At 42.0% G+C, this 18,264-nt stretch overlaps 1 protein-coding gene across 1 annotated transcript; it reads right to left on the minus strand.

Annotated features, from left to right (window-relative positions):
• Positions 1-3,875: 3,875 nt before the first annotated feature.
• LOC129728595 (uncharacterized protein K02A2.6-like) lies at positions 3,876-4,508 on the minus strand. Its single transcript, XM_055687042.1, has one exon. It carries the CDS (start codon positions 4,506-4,508, stop codon positions 3,876-3,878), a length of 633 nt encoding a protein of 210 aa, XP_055543017.1.
• Positions 4,509-18,264: the final 13,756 nt, after the last annotated feature.

An 18,264-nucleotide genomic window follows, 5' to 3' on the forward strand; every position in this document is an offset into this window, starting at 1 on the left:
GGCTTTTTTCATATTTGTGAGGAAAACCGCGGAGCATTGCACAGTAAGGCAACTAAATACAAGGGCTGGTTAAGTAAAAAAAGTGTGGATAAATGCGACAAAAATATGGTATTTACTTAATTTTGGGGTGCTGAACACCAATCTCCATTCCATTTTTTATTTGGGGCCGTCCATAAAGCAGGTGACCTAATCATTAATGATTTTGGCACTTTTACCCTTAGCCACAGGGCCTTCTCCTCACAGAAACAAATTACGTAGCTTTTGCACAACACCTCAAATCAACCAAATTTTGCGAAAAAAAAATTTTTTTTAATTAAAACAAAATAGGTAATACATACAAACTAACTACGAATCAACTTTTTCTTTGACACCAAAAAAATCCAAGCTATCATTGAAGCTGTTTCAAAGTAATGAATTTTTTTTAAATTTAAAACATGAAGCACAAGTTGATTATAAATTATATCTTGATTTTATCTGAGTGAAATAATGAAAATTTTAAGAGAATGACATTTTCTGCACATTATACGTTTCGAAAAGCCCAAGTGTGCCCTTTGTATTAGGCACAAGACAATGCCCGATAATACCTCGTTTAGGATTCACACAATGGGCCGAGTTACATTCCTCAGCCATGAAAAATCTCAAGTTTAGAAAAATAAAATAATGATATGAAAAACAAAATTCTTTCACCAATTTATTTTGTGAATTAATAAACGTGATTGAACTTATATATTTATGCGTTTTGAAACCGAGAAAAACATCAATTTCTAACCGAATAAAAACCGGGAATTTGAAATTGGAAATCTGCTGGCCACCCTGACTATCAAACTATTGTATATTACATATGATAGACCTATTCTGCCGTAATCTCGCAGACTGACGTAAGCGCCATTTTTTCCAATATGGGGTTCTTATGCCAATTTGTTCGTTATTCGAAGACCCATCTTTTGGTATCTTTCTTTTAGTTGTTACTTATTCGTACGTTGCATAAAATCAAGAAAACAAAATGGCGTATGCACCATTTAAATACAAAAGTGACAAGTAACCCGTTCGTTTTTGGGCCGTATTGAAAAACTGATCAAATGGATGTACGTCATCATCAATCAGTCCAAAAACAATTCTTTCTAAACGCGCTTCGCAACTTTAATTGGACTGCATTTCCTCTACCATCGTATAAAGCACGTTGCATGCTCATTAATCTGCAAACACTTAAAAAACGCCGCGAATTCGCAATGATATCGTATAGACTCATCTGCATTACTATCACAACTCAGCTTTTATACACCTTCACGGTATCTTAGAACAAGAAAACTTTTTTCAGAAAAACAATGCAAAACTAATTATGCAAAAAATGGTCATTAGGTACAAAGTTAAAACTATATTATATGAATCTTACTTAAAATTTAGTTTTTTGTACTTAACTTTTGTTAGTTGCATTTTACACGAAAGTGTTGTTCGGAGGAATTGTTAGGGCACACAAACACACATTTTTTCTTAGGACCATACATCTGTAGGACTTTTCCTTACAAACTTATATCATATTTAAGCTTATTTTTTTGATAACTACAAGAACGTATATATTAAAAAGGGCAAGTGGAATCATGATGTCAATACCTTTCTTTGAAGTTAAGCTCAAGTACTATAAACTCTTGTAGGTTCCATTTGTCCCAATCCACCCATATTAGAATACTGCGAGCATATGTTAGAGTAGGTATTTATATATAAATAAATACTAACTTTTTTGTGTTAAGATAGAGGCATGATTTATTTGGCACAGTTTTAGAACTTGCAAAAATATGAAACTTTGATGAACAATCAAAATTTCTATCTTCATTGGGAACAGAGTTACAGAGTATTTTATGTAAAAGTTACTGAAAAGTTAGTTTTTTGTACTTAACTTTTGTAGGTTACATTTTACAAGAAAATGTTGTTCTAAAGAAGCATTTGGGCATACAAAACACACGTTTCTGTTGAAGACCACACATCGCTATGACTTATCCTTACAAAGCTATAGCATATTCTAGCTTATTTTTTCGATAATTTTAAGACCATATAATAAAAATAATATAAATAAGCTAAAATATGCTATATCTTTATAAGGAAAAGTCCTGAATGTGGAAGGCGCTATGGAATTAAGTTCCACTTTTCGCTTATTGGACCACTGTGCATTGGCATAACAATGTCAAAAGAACAAATTGAAAATAATGCTTCTCACGTAAGAAGAACATTGTAAAACACTATAAGTAACAACTGTAATGAAATATTGTATGTAGTCTACATTTGCTTGACGAAATAAATAAACATATTTTCTAGAAAAGTGCCAAATCCGCTTCTTCCCGTCATGTCACTACTATCACGCACGAAAAGCAGAGGGATTATTTCACGTCCCTGAAGTATGGAACTTCAAAAATAAAGTTCATTCACCACGCAAAAGGAGCTGGCAGCGTTCTATGAAACAGGTTACCCGTGGAATTCTGGACGCAACTCTAATACAAGAGCTTTGATCCAACTACAATAGAGTTTAAGGAATTTTTACACCAAAATGTAAGCTTTTCTATAACTCTTATACGGGAAAATTCAACATGTATACTCGGTCGTGGTAATTCCAGTGGAAGTTTGCAACAACCTAAGGGATAACAGAGATCATTGTCCTTTCTGTTTGTTTGTAAGGATATAACGTTGAGATTCCTCCCAAAGAAATTGCTGCGCTCGTTTAGAACTGCAAACTTAGAAACAAACAGCTCATCACAGGATGTGATGCAAATGTCAATCACACTGTCTGTGGTAGCAGTAACATCAATGTTAGAGGTTATTGTTTACTTCATTATTTTATTACACATTTAATAAAAATATTTGTAATCAAGATAATGATTTAACATTTGTTACCAAAAATAGACAAGAAGTTCTTGATCTAACGCTTTGTAACTCGAAATTTCTTGGTATGATTAAAAATTTGCACGAGTCAAAAGAACAAAAGTGTCAGAGGAACTCGTAACTGAAAAATTCAGAGATCCAACAAAAACAAATTAGGATAGCTATCATTCCACACTCTTAAACAAAAATTTTCTTTCAGTGTACATCTTCTCCCCCGAGATACTTGAAACTGTTTCTTCATCTTTTTTGACTAACATAATGAAATTTGTGTTATCCGTGAATTCCCTTTGGGGCCATACACATACCACGTGGACAGATTTTTAACGGTTTAGACCCCCCCCCCCTCCCCCTCCGTGGACAACTGCCCATATAAATTCTAAAAAAATTGTATGGACCGTTGAAATTACCCAACCTCCCCCCCCAAAGCTGTCCACGTGGTATGTGGATGGCCCCTTTCTATAAATTAAAAAGACGACTACAACTTTTACAAACAACTTTATTTCTCCACTCCGCGTTCAATAGCTTCTAAATCTAACAGTGCAGGACCGTACTCCCAATTCCAAACGTCACAAAAATATCTCAGGGCCCCACTCGGGCACCACATCTCCCCTTGTTTCAAAATAAGAAATTACATGTGATAGTCATCAAATTTTGCTAGTCTTCTGATTGGTCTACGTTGACGGCTTAGTTGATGGTTTCCTTGGCTTGAATTTGGTCTTTTGGGATTATCGACCAGCTCGAATCCATGGAACTCTTCTTCTGATGAAACCTGTGATTCCATCGGGATATGCTGGTACTCAAGAGGTGGCTGACCTGAAGCTTGAAAAGGGCTTCACACTTTTTTCAAATGTGCGATATTCCTTTCGTAAGATTTTCCATTTTCCGGATCTTCGATTGTCACTCGTGGACCAGACCGTGATACCACCAAGTACTGCTTCGGGTTGTATGTGATAGATAGTTTGTTTCCTGGCAGCAAGTTCTGCATGAGTACAGTGTCTCCGCTGTCAATTGATGACCGTTTTGCTCGACGAAGTGTGTCCTCTATTTCCTTCCCTTTCGCTTTCAGCACTTGGTCCCGATCTCGAAACGCAGGCCCAGCCCAGCAGGCCCAGCAGGAAGTACGTCTCAACATCATCCACTGCTGGTAACTTTGATCGAATCGTGTGTCCGTACATGAGTTCTGTTGGCGTTTTCCCGGTAACTGAATGGGGCGTGGTATAGTACATGATTAAATAATCATGTAAGTCCTGCCTCCAGTCTCTGCCGAGAGCATGGCTAATCTGAAGTCTTTTCATTAGTGATCGATTTTGCCGTTCAATCAGCCCATTCTCTTGGGGCCAATATGACGTTGAATGATTCAACAATATTCCCTTGGCCTTGCTGTACGCGTCCAAGTCGGTACCAATAAACTGCTTGGCGTTGTCCAAGGTTATGGCTCGAGGATAACCCAAACGAGTAAATATTCTATCCAGCCGGCTTACCGTATCCTTGGCCGTGATTTTAGACATGATTTCCACCTCCTCGTAGCGGCTAAAGTAATCAATGAATACTAACAGATATGATCCACAAGGCAAAGGACCAAGGAAATCTATTGCTAGGTCGATCCAAGGTGATGACGGTAATGCCCGTCGGCTCATTGGTGCGGGTCTATTAGTCAATCCTACCAATTAACATCCTTCACACGCTTTAACTCGATTCGCAGTTGCATTGTCCATTCCCGGCCATCAAACTCGATCACGAAGACGTCTCTTCATAACTGTTTCTCCGGGATGGTCTTCATGGGCTATTTCGATCATCCTTGTCTTCAGCTTGTCCGGAACAACGAGCTTGTTTCCACGAACCAGTAAATCGCCCATAAAACCTAATTCGTTCTTTAACGGTAGGAATGGTTTGACCTCCGCGTGATCCCAAATTGTGGAACGTAAGCATCGCTTCACGGTCTCAAGAGTCGTATCCGAGTTTGTCGCATCTTCCAGTTCTTGAATATCAATCGCAGCTGACTCCATTACAGCCAGCACCATAAAGTTGCTTTCAGCATCGAAGTTTTCGGGTGATGGATTTTGGATCAGACGTGATAGAGGGTCAGCAATATTGGATGATCCTTTGCGATACTTGACCACAAATGAAAAAGATTGAAGACGTAACACCCAACTCTTAACCCTAGCACACGGGCGAGAAGTAGGTTGGAAAATCGCTTCCAGCGGTTTGTGGTCCGTCTCAAGCTCAAAGGCTCTTCCAAGCAGATATATTTCAAACCTTTCTACAGACCAAACCAAGGCCAATGCCTCCTTTTCGGTTTGGCAATATCTGCGTTCCGTTTCCGTTATGCTTTTACTTGCGTATACAATGGTCGTGGTTCAGAATCGGTTTTGTGGAAACTAGGCGGGTAGCTCCGTGAGGAAATCACTCGAAGTATCTCCGCTGCGGAAACCGCGTCTTACCTTGTCAACTGCCTGCTGTCGAAAGAGGACGAGCTTTTCCGTCACTCCGTATCGATGGCTGCCGACCTGGGTCGATCCAAGCATGAGCTTGTGTTGGTGTGTGTGACAACGTGTCTGTCTAGTAGTATGAGAGTTATTTAGTTAAGATCAGGGTTGTATCACATAATGTTGTGTTGCCCATGAGAGATTGTATATGTATCCTTTATTTTCCCAGTCATAATTTTATCAGTTTATCTAAATTCGCGACGGTTCAGATCTTCGAGTTCACAGACTCGTACGTAACAGACTCAGTGATTACCACGTCTCCAGGCTTTATGCGACACTCTCTAGCTCCACGACGAGCGTCCTCATACTCTTTTGATCGCAACTTTGCCTGACGATCTCTGGTGTTGATCAAATCTTCATCGTGATCTGATTGTTTACCGAGCAGTAGAGGCAAGTGACGTCGTATTTTCCGACCCATCATAATTTCTTCGGGAGGTATTTTGGTAACTGCATGAGCCGCCGCATTATGAACATCAACTGCGTCTTGTAGTTCTTTCTCGTAGCTCGTTCCACTCGAGAGAGCAGTCGCCATGGCTTTATTTACAAGTTGCATGTACCCCTCTACGAGGCCATTCTGTTGAGGAAATAGAGGTGTACTGAATATGGTGTTGATTCCACGCTCCCTGCAATATGCTTTATAGTCTTCACCGTTGAAAGGAGGGCCGTTATCCGACTTGATGTTATGAGGATATCCTTCGCGCTCGAAAATGTTATCCAAAACCTTTTTGGTGTTCTCAAAACTTGTGCTCTTAACCGGACGAGCTATCAAATAGCTCGTCCAGCGCGATGGAATGCCATGCTGTCTTTGGGACTAACGATCGTTTGATAGGGGTGGGCTTCTCTGGTTTACGCATACGCATACCTGACAAGTATCAACCCATTCTTCAGCATCGGCTGTAATGCCTGGCCACCAGACCCTTTCGCGAAGAATGCTTCTCATTTTTGCAGACATTGGATGCCCTCTGTGTGCGACAGTTTCTTATGGAGAGATCCAGGGATATTCGCGCAGCCTCTTTTAATTACGACGCCATTTGAAACAGTAAGATCTTCTGCCACTAACTCGTATTTACGGAGCGATTTAAGCCACTTTCCTGTTTCAAGTGCTACTATGACTTGCTGGAGAATCTCGTCATTCGCAGTAGCTTCCCTCACTTCGGCTTCTGTCAAGAACTCGAAGCAGTTAGACTCGACGCTAGCAATTTCCCAAGGACTGCAAGCTTCATCGAACGGTTCGTCATTCGCGATGTAAAGTCGGGACGAAGGGTCTGCGATGTTGTCACGGCCCCGGATATACTGTACGTCATAGCTATAGGGGCTCAGACGTGAAGCCCATCCATCCGCTCTAGTCAAAGCACGTTTTTTATTTTCGCGGGATCAATTTGATATAAACGCAACCCCCTGTGCGTCTGTGCGCAGCACGAAATGACGGCCCAGCAGAAAGTACGAAAAATCTTCAACACCCCACACTGCACCAAACGCCTCCCGCTGGTTCTGGGCGTACCGTTTTTCCTTTGATGTCAAGGCCTTTGAGGCAAAGCTTATTACGCGAGGTTACCCTTTGATGTCCTCCTCCTGAGCCGCTTGAATCGGTACATGCCAGATTCGGAAAGAAACGTTGTCAAGTCTCGTGACTCCGGGCTGAGCTCGAGGTGGTTGAATGCATTGCTCAAATCTAACTTTGAAAAATATTTCGCTCCATGGAGCTTTATCTTCATATCGTCGATAAGTGGCATGAGGAAATATTCACGCTTGATGGCCTTGTTGGCCGCGCGCATGTTTACGACCAAGCGGAAGTCAGTTCTCCCTTTAGGGACAGCCGACATGCCGCTGATCCAATTCGGCGCGGTGGTTACCTGAAAAGATTACGTATATCCAACATTATGTGGGTTATGAATCTCAAAAACATAGGCAAGTACACTAAGGTCGCTTTTTACGCGGGGGATGCGTTCCAAATTTGTATGGGCCCGCGTAAAAAACGACTTTTTTGAGTTGCAAATATAACAAAGATAACTGATAACTGTCTCAAACGTTCAAACCTCGTTTGAATATGAAAGTTGCCAATCTAGAGACCAAAATGCAATATTCTAAATTTTAAGTATTTACACCAAAAATTGTGAATTTTTTTGAAAACTGATATAAGATCAATCGTGGTCTAAAACGGAAAACGTGATTGAAATGAGGTCGATATCTTGTACCGTTTTTGAGTAATGGAGGAAAGCGACCTTACTGTACTCTAAAAAAGGAAGGAAAATTCAAACTTGGAGAAAGCTATGCTAGTGTTAAGGCTAGCAATAAAAGCTCTGCAGGTCTTATTTTCAACCATTTTTTCTCTATGCATTTTTTGGAAATGTTTAGACTAGCATTTGCCTCATAGTATATTTTCGTATGAATTATCTTGATTACCTGTTCAATTATGTCCTGTTCCTCCATTTGTTTCAGCCTTTGCTTAGCAGCCTCGCGGAATGCCGCGGGGACGTTAAAATATGCATTCCTCACCGGTGGAGTTGTTTCATCGATACTAAATTTAACCACTACCCCCGGTATCTTGGGAAAAACCTTTCCTTTAGGCAAATCCTCACAACTGCTAACGCATAGCTCTACTGCAAGAAGCCCAAGGTCGCTGGATGTCGAACGGCCCAGTAAAGATCGACGACCATTCCTAACCTTAAGAAAATCTGCTGAGATGAGAAGGCCTTCATGGTTCACGATGTTAACGGTAGCACGGATTACGCATTCTACAGCCATTGGCTGACTCGTTGCTTATGAGCGAACGTTCGTTTGTGACAAACGTCCCTTAGCTTCAAATTTAGCGGTGCCCAGTTCTGATTCGTGTTTCAGTCCGTCCCAGTCTTTGCCACAAAGTATATTTACGTCGGATTCTGGAATCTATCATAAACTCGATCGGCTGTGAATGTCCCACATTGCACTTAATCGGCACATATTGGAGCGAAAGGGCATACACTCGCTGAAAGGAATAGAATGAGAAATGGTCCAAAAACAAAATTAACTTTATTGTCATAATTTGTAACTTTACATGTCACGGTCGTGTTTTACCTGTTCTTTGTAATTCGAATGTTCACGGATTTCATCCTGTCGATCCTGACGAATGCTGCTCACATGTCTCAAGCGACAAACAGCCGCGAAGTGTCCCTTTTTACCACACTTGTTGCAGTTTCGAGAAAGGGCTGGGCACATTTCGTCCCGATGAGACAGGTAGCGACACCTTGAACAGCGTGCTCGTCGTCCAGGTGTGCGTGTTGATCTGCTTCGAGAAAAATCAGCCTGCAGAGAACCATGGGTGGCGGAGTTTGTTCTTCTACGTTTGTAGTCTGCTTCACAGTTTGATTCCAATCGTGGGTGGTGTCTCTCCATTGCGAAAACATCGCGGTGATGTGATGGACAAACCGCTCTTGGTCACTGTAGCCGCAGAGCCTTACTTTTTCCACCGGTTGGTGGAACCGGGCGTGGAAACTCATGACCGACTCTTCCTTGCCTTGATGCATGTTAGAAAAGGCTTCATGCTCTGCGCTGGTATCTGTCATGGATTTCAAATGACTGTCGATGTTCTTCACAAACTTAACATAGCAATCCACTTCGTCCAAATTCGTTTGCAGCTTGGCTGCACTGATGATGGCTTGCATTTCGTTGCCCACTGAAAGAAACAGTAGCTGTGCCCGTCTTGGTTGGTTGAATGCATTTGCCAGAGATGCGGCGATCTCGAATGTTTCAATGTACTTGTGCTAAGCTTCCCACATTTTGTTTGTCGGGATGCCTTTTGGGAAAGCGCTGATGTGATCCCATCTAATTGCTTGAGTCGGTCCGTCCTGAGGCGCTGCGATACGTGCTGTGGCCCAGCTGCGTTCAACTTCATCATCGGCGAAAACGTTGTAACTCGTTGACATACTTGAGGCTAAGTTGTTCAACACTTTCTCAAGTTGATTCATCCAGGCGTACAAATCAGCATTCTCTTCGGCCGTGCAGCGAACGATTGGTTGGTTTTGCTGTCCGGATCGAATTGGGCTCCACTCTCGCTCTCCCTTGCTCGTGTTGTCATCGTCATCTCCAGCGGGCGCATTCGCTTCATTCATCGAAATCTCTGATCCGCTAGAGATGGCTTTCTCAAGGTCGGAAATACTGTAAGTGTGTGACTCGGGAGGATATAGATTCTGTTCGTCAACGTCGCTTTCACCCGAATCCGTTATATACTCCGGGGCTCTGACGTACTTTCCCTCGTTGGCCATGTTAGCTTTATTTCTTTCAATGTGACACTGTCTGAAGAAACAAAAAAACTTAATGAAATGGTAGTATCAAATCAAAATATTTGTTCCAGGCAAGCAACAGTTTTAAGAAAATGAGTGTATGCTTTCTAAATTTGTTGGATGGTAACACTTCTTTTGTGTACACGCAGGTATGCGTTTACCTTGGTTATAATTATCAGAAATTTAACACGCGTACACTCACTATAAGTCTTGAGATCATCCGTCTTATACATACTAAAATCTCTGCCATCATATGGGTTTTCAAATTCACACACACTAAGTGGGCATCCCGCACACACTTACTACGAAATTTCGGTTTTGCTTTGGCGGTCATCCCAACGCGCCTTTTTACATGTGGTCATCCCGAGCACACAAAAGGAGCATTTGCAATTCTACCGCGATGGTTATCCCAACGCGCCATATCGTCTGCTGATTTTTTTTTTTTTTTTTTTTTTTTTTTTTATGTAGTCATGTTTATTAAATTATTATTTACAAATACATTTCAAGTGTAGCCCTTAGATCATTTGTATCTTTTGCGTTATTTTCACTTATAATATAGTCTATATAAATGGATACCAGCTTCAGGATTTTAGTTTTCACCATTTTTGATGTTCTCGTCATTGTTGGTTTTTCGATATCTGAATACGTTACTCTCCGTCGACCAGGTAAGTACCTTGCGATGAACTGCTGTAGTGTTGCCCAAGCGCTGATCACCCGCGGGCACTCCGTTAGCTTATGCTCCAACGTTTCGATTGGTGTGTGACAGTGTAGACACTGTTCGCTATCCACACGGTGCATAATATGCATCAAGCGACGGTGTTCTGTTTTACCGTTTACAAACAGAAATAGTGTAGTTTTTTGTTGCGATGTTAAACAACGGTTTTGCAGAATGTTGGACCAAATTAGGCGCCAGTTTGTTGTTAAGTCCTCCCGTTCCACTTTCGGTTTTTCAGTTCCCTCTACAAAGTGTCGGTGTATACCGTCGGTGGACAAATTTTGCAGGACTATCGGCGGAAGCAAAGCGATATGTTGCCGTATTTGTTTCAGACACGGACATGCATGCATGCATTATTACCATCGTCAGCCTCTGGTATCACCCTTCTGCAGACAAAATCGTCATCCCGCTCTGCTCCGATTCTCTCATCTGCATAGAGTTGTGAATAATATTGTAGCAACTGATGCTCGATGTCTTGTGCGTTATCGGTAGTTTCACCTCTTTCGTTTTGTAATCGTGTGATGATTGTTCGTTTCCTTTTTCTTTCTCCGAGTTGAAAGGTGGAGAGCGGTTCACCGGCTACGTAGGATTCGTTGCTGCGTACAAACATCTGCATGAACTGTCGTTGCTGCATTAGGAGTTCACCCTTTAGTCGGTTGATGGTTGTTAACAAGCTTGGGTCGCGGTAATATCTGTCGTAAGCTCTTCGTAGCTGTTCATATCGCCATTGGTATTCGCGGTGGAAATCATTGTAGGCCAGAGTAGATTTTCGGCGGAAAAAAAGTTGGATTTTCGGTTTTGCATACCGTAACCACCATAACATCCAACAAGTGTAGTGTCGGCGTTGGCGAGTCCAGTATTGCCATTTAATCCTGAACTCATCGACATTTTCCGAAGTCAGCAGGTGCGAGCGGAGAGACCACAACCCTCGGCCACTCTCTCTGCCGAGATTTGGGAGACACAGACGTACGGTAACAGCTTTGTGGTCTGAGAAGGCAACGATGTGTGTGTTAGTATCCTGCAGCTGGTGAGTTAGTTCCCGGCTAACGTAGATGCGGTCTAGTCGTGACATCGAGTTGTGAGTTATGAACGTATACCCACCAGATTGTGGGCGAAGTTTAGCCCATACATCTTGGAGACAGAGCTGTCGGACGCATGTATGGAGAGCCGGACTGTTGTTTGTACCCGTTGCGTCACACTGTCGTATAACACAGTTGAAATCGCCTGCAAGTATTACGTTCTCTGTACGATGTCGTAGATAGTACGCGATCGTGTAGTTGAAAAAGCGCTCGCGTTCTTGGCGGTAAGTAGTTCCTGAGGGTGCATATATGTTGCACAGTGTCGTGTTCGCAATTCGCAGTGCGATTAATCGCCCATCGATACTCTTTTCAACATGGGAGAATCGTATGTGTTCCTTTAGTGCGATCGCTGTCCCCCTTCTAGCATTGTCTACATTGCAAATAACGTTGAAACCGGGCAAGTGCAGTTGCTCGTTTTCTACCTCCTGCATCATAACAATATCAAGTTCTAGTGAGTGTACGAATGTCCGTAGAGCGTTTAGTTTTGTAGCGTTAGTGATCGTGTTGATGTTTATTGTTGCAATTTTGTAACTCGTGAGTTCCATTAAAGAATGTCTTCTCCCGGCGAATCGTTGGTTCCGTCGTGTCGTAGCTTTTTGCCCGGTGGACGTCTACGAGATGTTCTGCTGCTTGACGAGGTTGTAGAGCGATCAGTTTCGTCTCCCTCTCTATCTCGTTCGCTAGTCGTAACTTTTCGGTTCGGTTCGTCGGTACGGGGTGGTTGCGATGGCAGTTTAAAGTCTTCGTTTCGCTCTTGCGAAGTGGGTAAAGCCGCTGCCTGCGACTGGAGTGCTGGCTTGCTTGCGTTGATCTCGACAGTGCTTACTGTTTGCTGTGAAAAGACGGTTGTATTGCTCGGTCCTGCCAGGTTGCTGTTAACCTTCGACTTGGCAAGCTTTGGTTTGCTCGTCAACGTACGGAGCTGTTTCGGTTTGGTTTGCTTCACGATGTTTGCATATGACTGATCAGAGTCAAGCTTCTGGACCAGTAGTTTTTTGTTCTGGACACAGGATATTCCGCTGTGAACGAACTCATTGCAGTGCCTGCATGTCTGCTGTTGGCCGTAATAAGACAAGGCAGTTGTCTCTCCGTCGATGACGACGTAGGATGGTATATTCTCCTTCACGATCATTTTCACTTCCCGTACACCGCTTGGGATTCCGCCAAACGTAAACCTCTCGTCCCACATCAACTCACGTATTGAGAGTACCTCTCCGTAGGCGCGGAGAAAATCAGCAATTGATTCGTCGGACACATCTTCAGATAGATCGAACAATTTTACCTCTACTGCTCCGTCCTCCATCCTAATGCGTATCTTATACGTTTTACCATCAATCTCCGTTTCATGTTTGTTGTCATGCTTTTCGACTATCTTTTGGGCCAACGACAGTTCACTGACCTTTACGAAGGCACATTGTAAGCTACGACTGGGCTGGATTCGCACAACTTGATCTTTTTCTAACTCTAGCACTGTATCGACGAACTCGTGTAATTCTTCGAATGACGGTTTTCGTGGCACATGAGCATAGTCAATGCGGAACGTATTCTCGCGACGTCTCATGGTTGTTTAGCTCTTCGCGTTTACGCGGTATGGGTGAAAAGAAAACAGCTGGGGCCGGTAGTGGCCAGAGCTCTTAGCTTTGGAAAAAGATTTCAGATAAACTTCGTGCACGACTTCCGATGTATCGCAAAAAATTCGCGTCTGCTTTCAGTGAACGTTGGAACAACCACCTTCAACGGGCTCAATTATGTCACTGGCAAGCAAAGATTTGAGCTTTTCTTCTATTTTAGTCAATAGAGCGATCGTAGGACGACGAGGGTGTTGACATACTGGAGGAACCGTAGCATCAATCGGGATTTCAACTTGCACACTGCTGATTTTGGGAAACGGACGCTTTTGTTCTACTTGGACCATGTTGACTGCCATAGAACTTGGCAGACCGATCACTAGGATACCCAAACTTTTGGCCGTAACTCGATTTAAGAGGCATTGCTGACCACTTAGTACAACACAGAATGTTGCAACCTGTTCAATATGTTTTTCTCCATCTTCCAAAATAATTTGAGCATCGAATTTACCCAAAACAGTCAACGGTGCGGTGTCTTTGCCATATGGCAAAAATACCTCGGCCCCTGCTTGAACTCGATTGTGGGTCCTCGGTGAACTGTCGTTTGGTCACCAGGGTTCGACATTGAGCAGCAAAATGGCCAAAACGTTTGCATTTGTTACAATCTTTGCCTTTTGCAGAGCATTTCGGGTTTTTTTTCTTCGTATATCGTTTACTTGACACGGCACAAATACAATTTAATGTTTAACGGCGCCAATTACATCTGATGACTTAAAATCTAAAAGCAAATTTTTTATCCTCGCTGCCGACTACGAGCTGAAATTAAGTCTATCTCAAAACTAGCATGTATTTTCAATCAGTGTTTTGTAGTTAAATGGTCGTCTAATGATCGTCGAATGATCGTCGAATGGTCATGGAAATGCAGTAATCCTCGGGTCCTGGTGGTATTGTGCGGGGTTTAGCTGCGGGTTATCGTTCGTTGTTGTTGTTCGCTGGTGTTCAAGTGGCTATATGGTGTTTGCCGCTGAGCATGGAAGGCCTCGGGTTCTCAGGTCCTGGCGAATTCGTGTAGGGTTCAGTTGCTGATTCCAAAATCGAGGTCTGAGAGGTGTTCTTGCCGTTTTGTTGAATGTGGGTGGAAAGGAATGGGACTAGACTGGGGCATGGATGGATTTCAGGAAAATGTATATTAGGGACATGTAGGATAGGTCACGACTCGCCAAGACATTACGAACAGGAACAGCTGGCCCTCTACCCTCGGCCCGGAGGGAAAATATTTATTTTGACCTGGCGTCACGTGTACAGGGCATGACCAAACAACGTGCTCTATGTCGTGATAACCTTCACCACAGGCACAGATACCACTCTCCCCGAGCCCAATACGACGGAGATGCGCATCAAATCTATAGTGATTGGACATAAGCCGAGACATCACGCAAATGAAATCTCGACCTACATCCAACCCCTTGAACCACGAATTCGTCGATACCTTGGGTATAATGGAATGTAACCACCTTCCCAGTTCCCCTCTGGTCCAAGAATTCTGAACTGATGATCGCATTCTGACGTACAAGTGCAAAAAATTCATTATAGGCAATTGGTCTTTCATAAATGTCACCGTTTGTTGCGCCCACCTTAGCCAAAGATTCCGCTTTCTCATTGCCCGGTATCGAGCAATGCGAAGGGACTCACACTAAGGTAATCTTAAAAGATTTTTCGGATAAAGCACTCAAATGTTCCCGTATTTCCCCCAGGAAATACAGAGAGTGCTTAACATCTTTCGGAGAGCCTCAATGGAACTGAGACTGTCCGTAAAGATGAAATAATGGTCCGTGGGTTTTTTTTTTTCGATAATCCCTAGGGTGTACAGCATTTCGGGTTGTTCGCGAAGTGATCCGTATTTCCGCATCTTGTGCATTCTTTGGTCGCAGGGTGGTGCCGAGGATAGTTCCAAATTTCATTAATGTTGCTCCCTTCGCCGTAACGAACAGACCCGATCTCCGCAGTCCCCGTGGCAGAAATAATCATTTGCTGTGCCTGTTGCTCTTCCAAATGGTCTCGAGGTACGATGCTGTCCTAACAAGCCAGTCGTCGTAGGTTCGAGTCTGGGCTCGGGAGAGACTGTTAGTGTCAGTAGGAGGATCGTAGCGCTAGCCCCGCAATTGTCATTTACACTAAACAGTTGGCTGCGGAGTCTGTGTTTAAGAAACAGAAGGTCATGTTCCGAATCGGAATGTAGCACCAAGGCTTTGATTTGTGCCTGTTGCTTTACAGATTCATAAGAACTCACGATCTTGGCTACTTTATCGATGGTCAAGAAGTCTTTCGGCAGAAGATGCTCCTTAAGGTCGTTTGGCGCAAAAAAAACGATTTTGTCTATGACGCTTATAGAACGACTGTCCTCGGCAGTCTTACCAAAATTGCATTTACTCGCTTGATCTTGGCACCGTAGCATAAACTTTTCTAGAGTCTGCTCATGGTGCGGCCGTAGCGTCCAAAACACGTTTCGCTCGAATGTCTCGTGTTTTTAGGTGAAAAATAGGCATCCAACTTCTCTATGGCTACTTTGTATGGATTTAGGCCTCTCTCTTTATCTTCCGCAACATCGGCACCAGGAATAGACGAGAAAACTTCTTGCAAGTCCGGCCCGGCTTTCGCAAGGAATATATTCTTAATACGCGCCAGATCCTTCAAGCCTGAAGCCGCGACGATATAATCGAATTTCCGTTTATATTTGATCCATTCGTTTCTTATAACGTTTCGTGGCATTATCTTGAATTTGAACGATTGTACATCCCATTTTTCCATTTCATAAACTTATCTGCGACCCTAAAATGATGCAAGCAACATTGAAGCTACTTGTTTAGGTTAATTCTCTATGTTATTCTTACTGATTAGTTTTATTCGACTGATCGTCGTTGTTTTCACTGTGGAAGTTTTCCACCTTTACCGCTGTAAAGCCACTACTACTGTAGCCTATCACTAATGTGACGATTAACCGCTATCACAGCCACTACTCTATGGTAGCCTATCGCTTTCTGTGACGAAATTATTTCCCCTCTGCACTTTGGTAGTCACTGCAACCTTATGCAGTATTCACTTAAATATCCACTGCACCTCGGCAGTTACTATACTTTTCCTTTTGTGCAGTATACAATTCAATATCACTACCTCTTGCACCTGCCGGTGATACAATACGGCGCCTAATCACCTTAAAATAAAACGGCATTTTATTTTGATTTCTAACCTCAAACTTTCCCTTTATAAAAATCACTTTCAAACGCTGGTTTGCGTTGATACCTTCACAGTCTCTTACCTGTCCTATCCCAAACTAGTCGCCAATGTGTTATCCGTGAACTCCCTTTCTATAAATTAATAAGACGACTACAACTTTTACAAACAACTTTATTTCTCCACTCCGCATTCAATATTTCATGCAAAATTTCAGCTAGATCGGACATCGGGAACACTTGCCTCAAAGCGATCAAAGTTTCACGAAAAATATTGAAGAAAAATGCTGATGCCACCATATGTTTTAGAAATGCATGAAACGTCTAGATTTGGTCTTAACTTGAAAAAAAAAATTTTTTTTCTAAAAAATCAACACTCTGGGTCCTAAAAAAGTTTTGAGCTTAGAGCAAATGGCATATATATGCTCGGCAAATGGCATATGTATGGCGATGCTCGGGATCAAAGGTTTCAAAGAGAGATTTGTTTATATCATTGCTGCATTAGCTCAACTCCCTTAAAAAATATAATTCACATCTTATACTCCCATCATCACTTCAAGTACTTCAATATTCTGAGAACGCACAGAACGGAAATACCCATATTGGATTGTTTTTTGTGATTTTGGGCTGATTTACAGAAACCATAAGTCACCATTTTGGATTTCAAAATGACGTATGGAATTCCACTTTCGAAAGTGTTGAAATTGTTGGCCAAATATCACTTTGGAAGTCATAAATTTGCATGTTTCACGAAGTTTTGTGAATGATATCTCAAATTTAGTAATGTAATCAGGTACTTGTTATTTTTCTTCAAATGTCTTTTCTGAACGTTAACAAACATTTTAATGAAAAAAAAACACATGTCAGCGCTATAAAATGACGCATGGAGTTCCACTTTCGGATATATTGAAATTGTTGGCCAAATATCACTTTAGGTTTAGGTTTCCCTGAAACCAGAAGTCGCCATTTTTCAATCCACAAAACTTCGTAGAAAATAAGAAAATAAAAGATTTTTAAAGATCAAGCTGAAATTGAAAAATAAAAGATTTTTAAAGCTTAAGCTGCCTCTTAATCGATATTCAAACCAATGAATCGTAACCGTTCTTCCAGCTAAAAGTCCCAAGAGTTCTAGTTTGGATTAACGTAAAGAAGTAAGGTTAAGAGCTGAATGACCTACTGGTTAAAAGCTCTCTAATAAAAACCAAATTTAAATTCAAAAGTACAAAGGGGCCACCACATACCACGTGAACAGATTTTTAACGATTTTGACCCCCCCCCTTCCCTCTCCGTGGACAACTGTCCATATAAATTCTAAAAGAATTGTGGACATTGGCCAACCCCCCCCCCCCCCCCCCTTAAGCTGTCCACGTGGTATGTGGATGGCCCCAAAAGTAAATCGAATGCCGTAATATGTAACTATTCACAAAACTACGAAAACATCAGATATGTAAAATGTTTAGGCTCGAGACATGGATTATTCTGCAAAAAAAAAATGTAGATGTTGAAAGAACAACGAACATTTTATTGAAAAAAAAAACACAAATCATTGAATTTTGATTCGAAGGCGAATTGCGCATAAAAAGTCAAAATTTCGCATGTATACGTATAATACGTATAAATTAAAAAAAAAATATTTTCAGGTGATTTTCTGTATTCTGTATGCTGTATGTGGTCCTCGTGGCTCTGTGGTTAGCGATGTCAATTGGCTCCCACACGGTTGTGATATCGGGTTCGATCCCCGATCAGGTCGAGAATCTTCTCGAACTGGAATTTTTTTCGACTCAGCTCTGGGGCACGGTGTATCTTTGTGCTTATCCTATAACATGCAAAATGTGCTAAAAACAATATCGATAACGAATTTTCTCAACTAATCTGGTTGATCGAGAACGCTATTAGAAGGCTAGCGTGCAATATTATTGTGTTGTATACAGAAAATCATCATCAAACATACATTTTATTTTTCCTCAAATGTCTTTCCTGAACGTTGACAAACATTTTAATGAAGAAAAATCACAAGTCATCGCTTTGAAATTAGATTTAGAGGCAAATTCAGCAT

This window comes from Wyeomyia smithii, chromosome 3 (genome assembly GCF_029784165.1).
Source record: "Wyeomyia smithii strain HCP4-BCI-WySm-NY-G18 chromosome 3, ASM2978416v1, whole genome shotgun sequence".
Lineage (NCBI taxonomy): Eukaryota > Metazoa > Arthropoda > Insecta > Diptera > Culicidae > Wyeomyia > Wyeomyia smithii.

Excerpts from the sequence above, each read along its gene's own strand:
- LOC129728595 (XM_055687042.1), bottom strand. The coding sequence starts at position 4,508 with ATGAGCCGACGGGCATTACCGTCATCACCTTGGATCGACCTAGCAATA.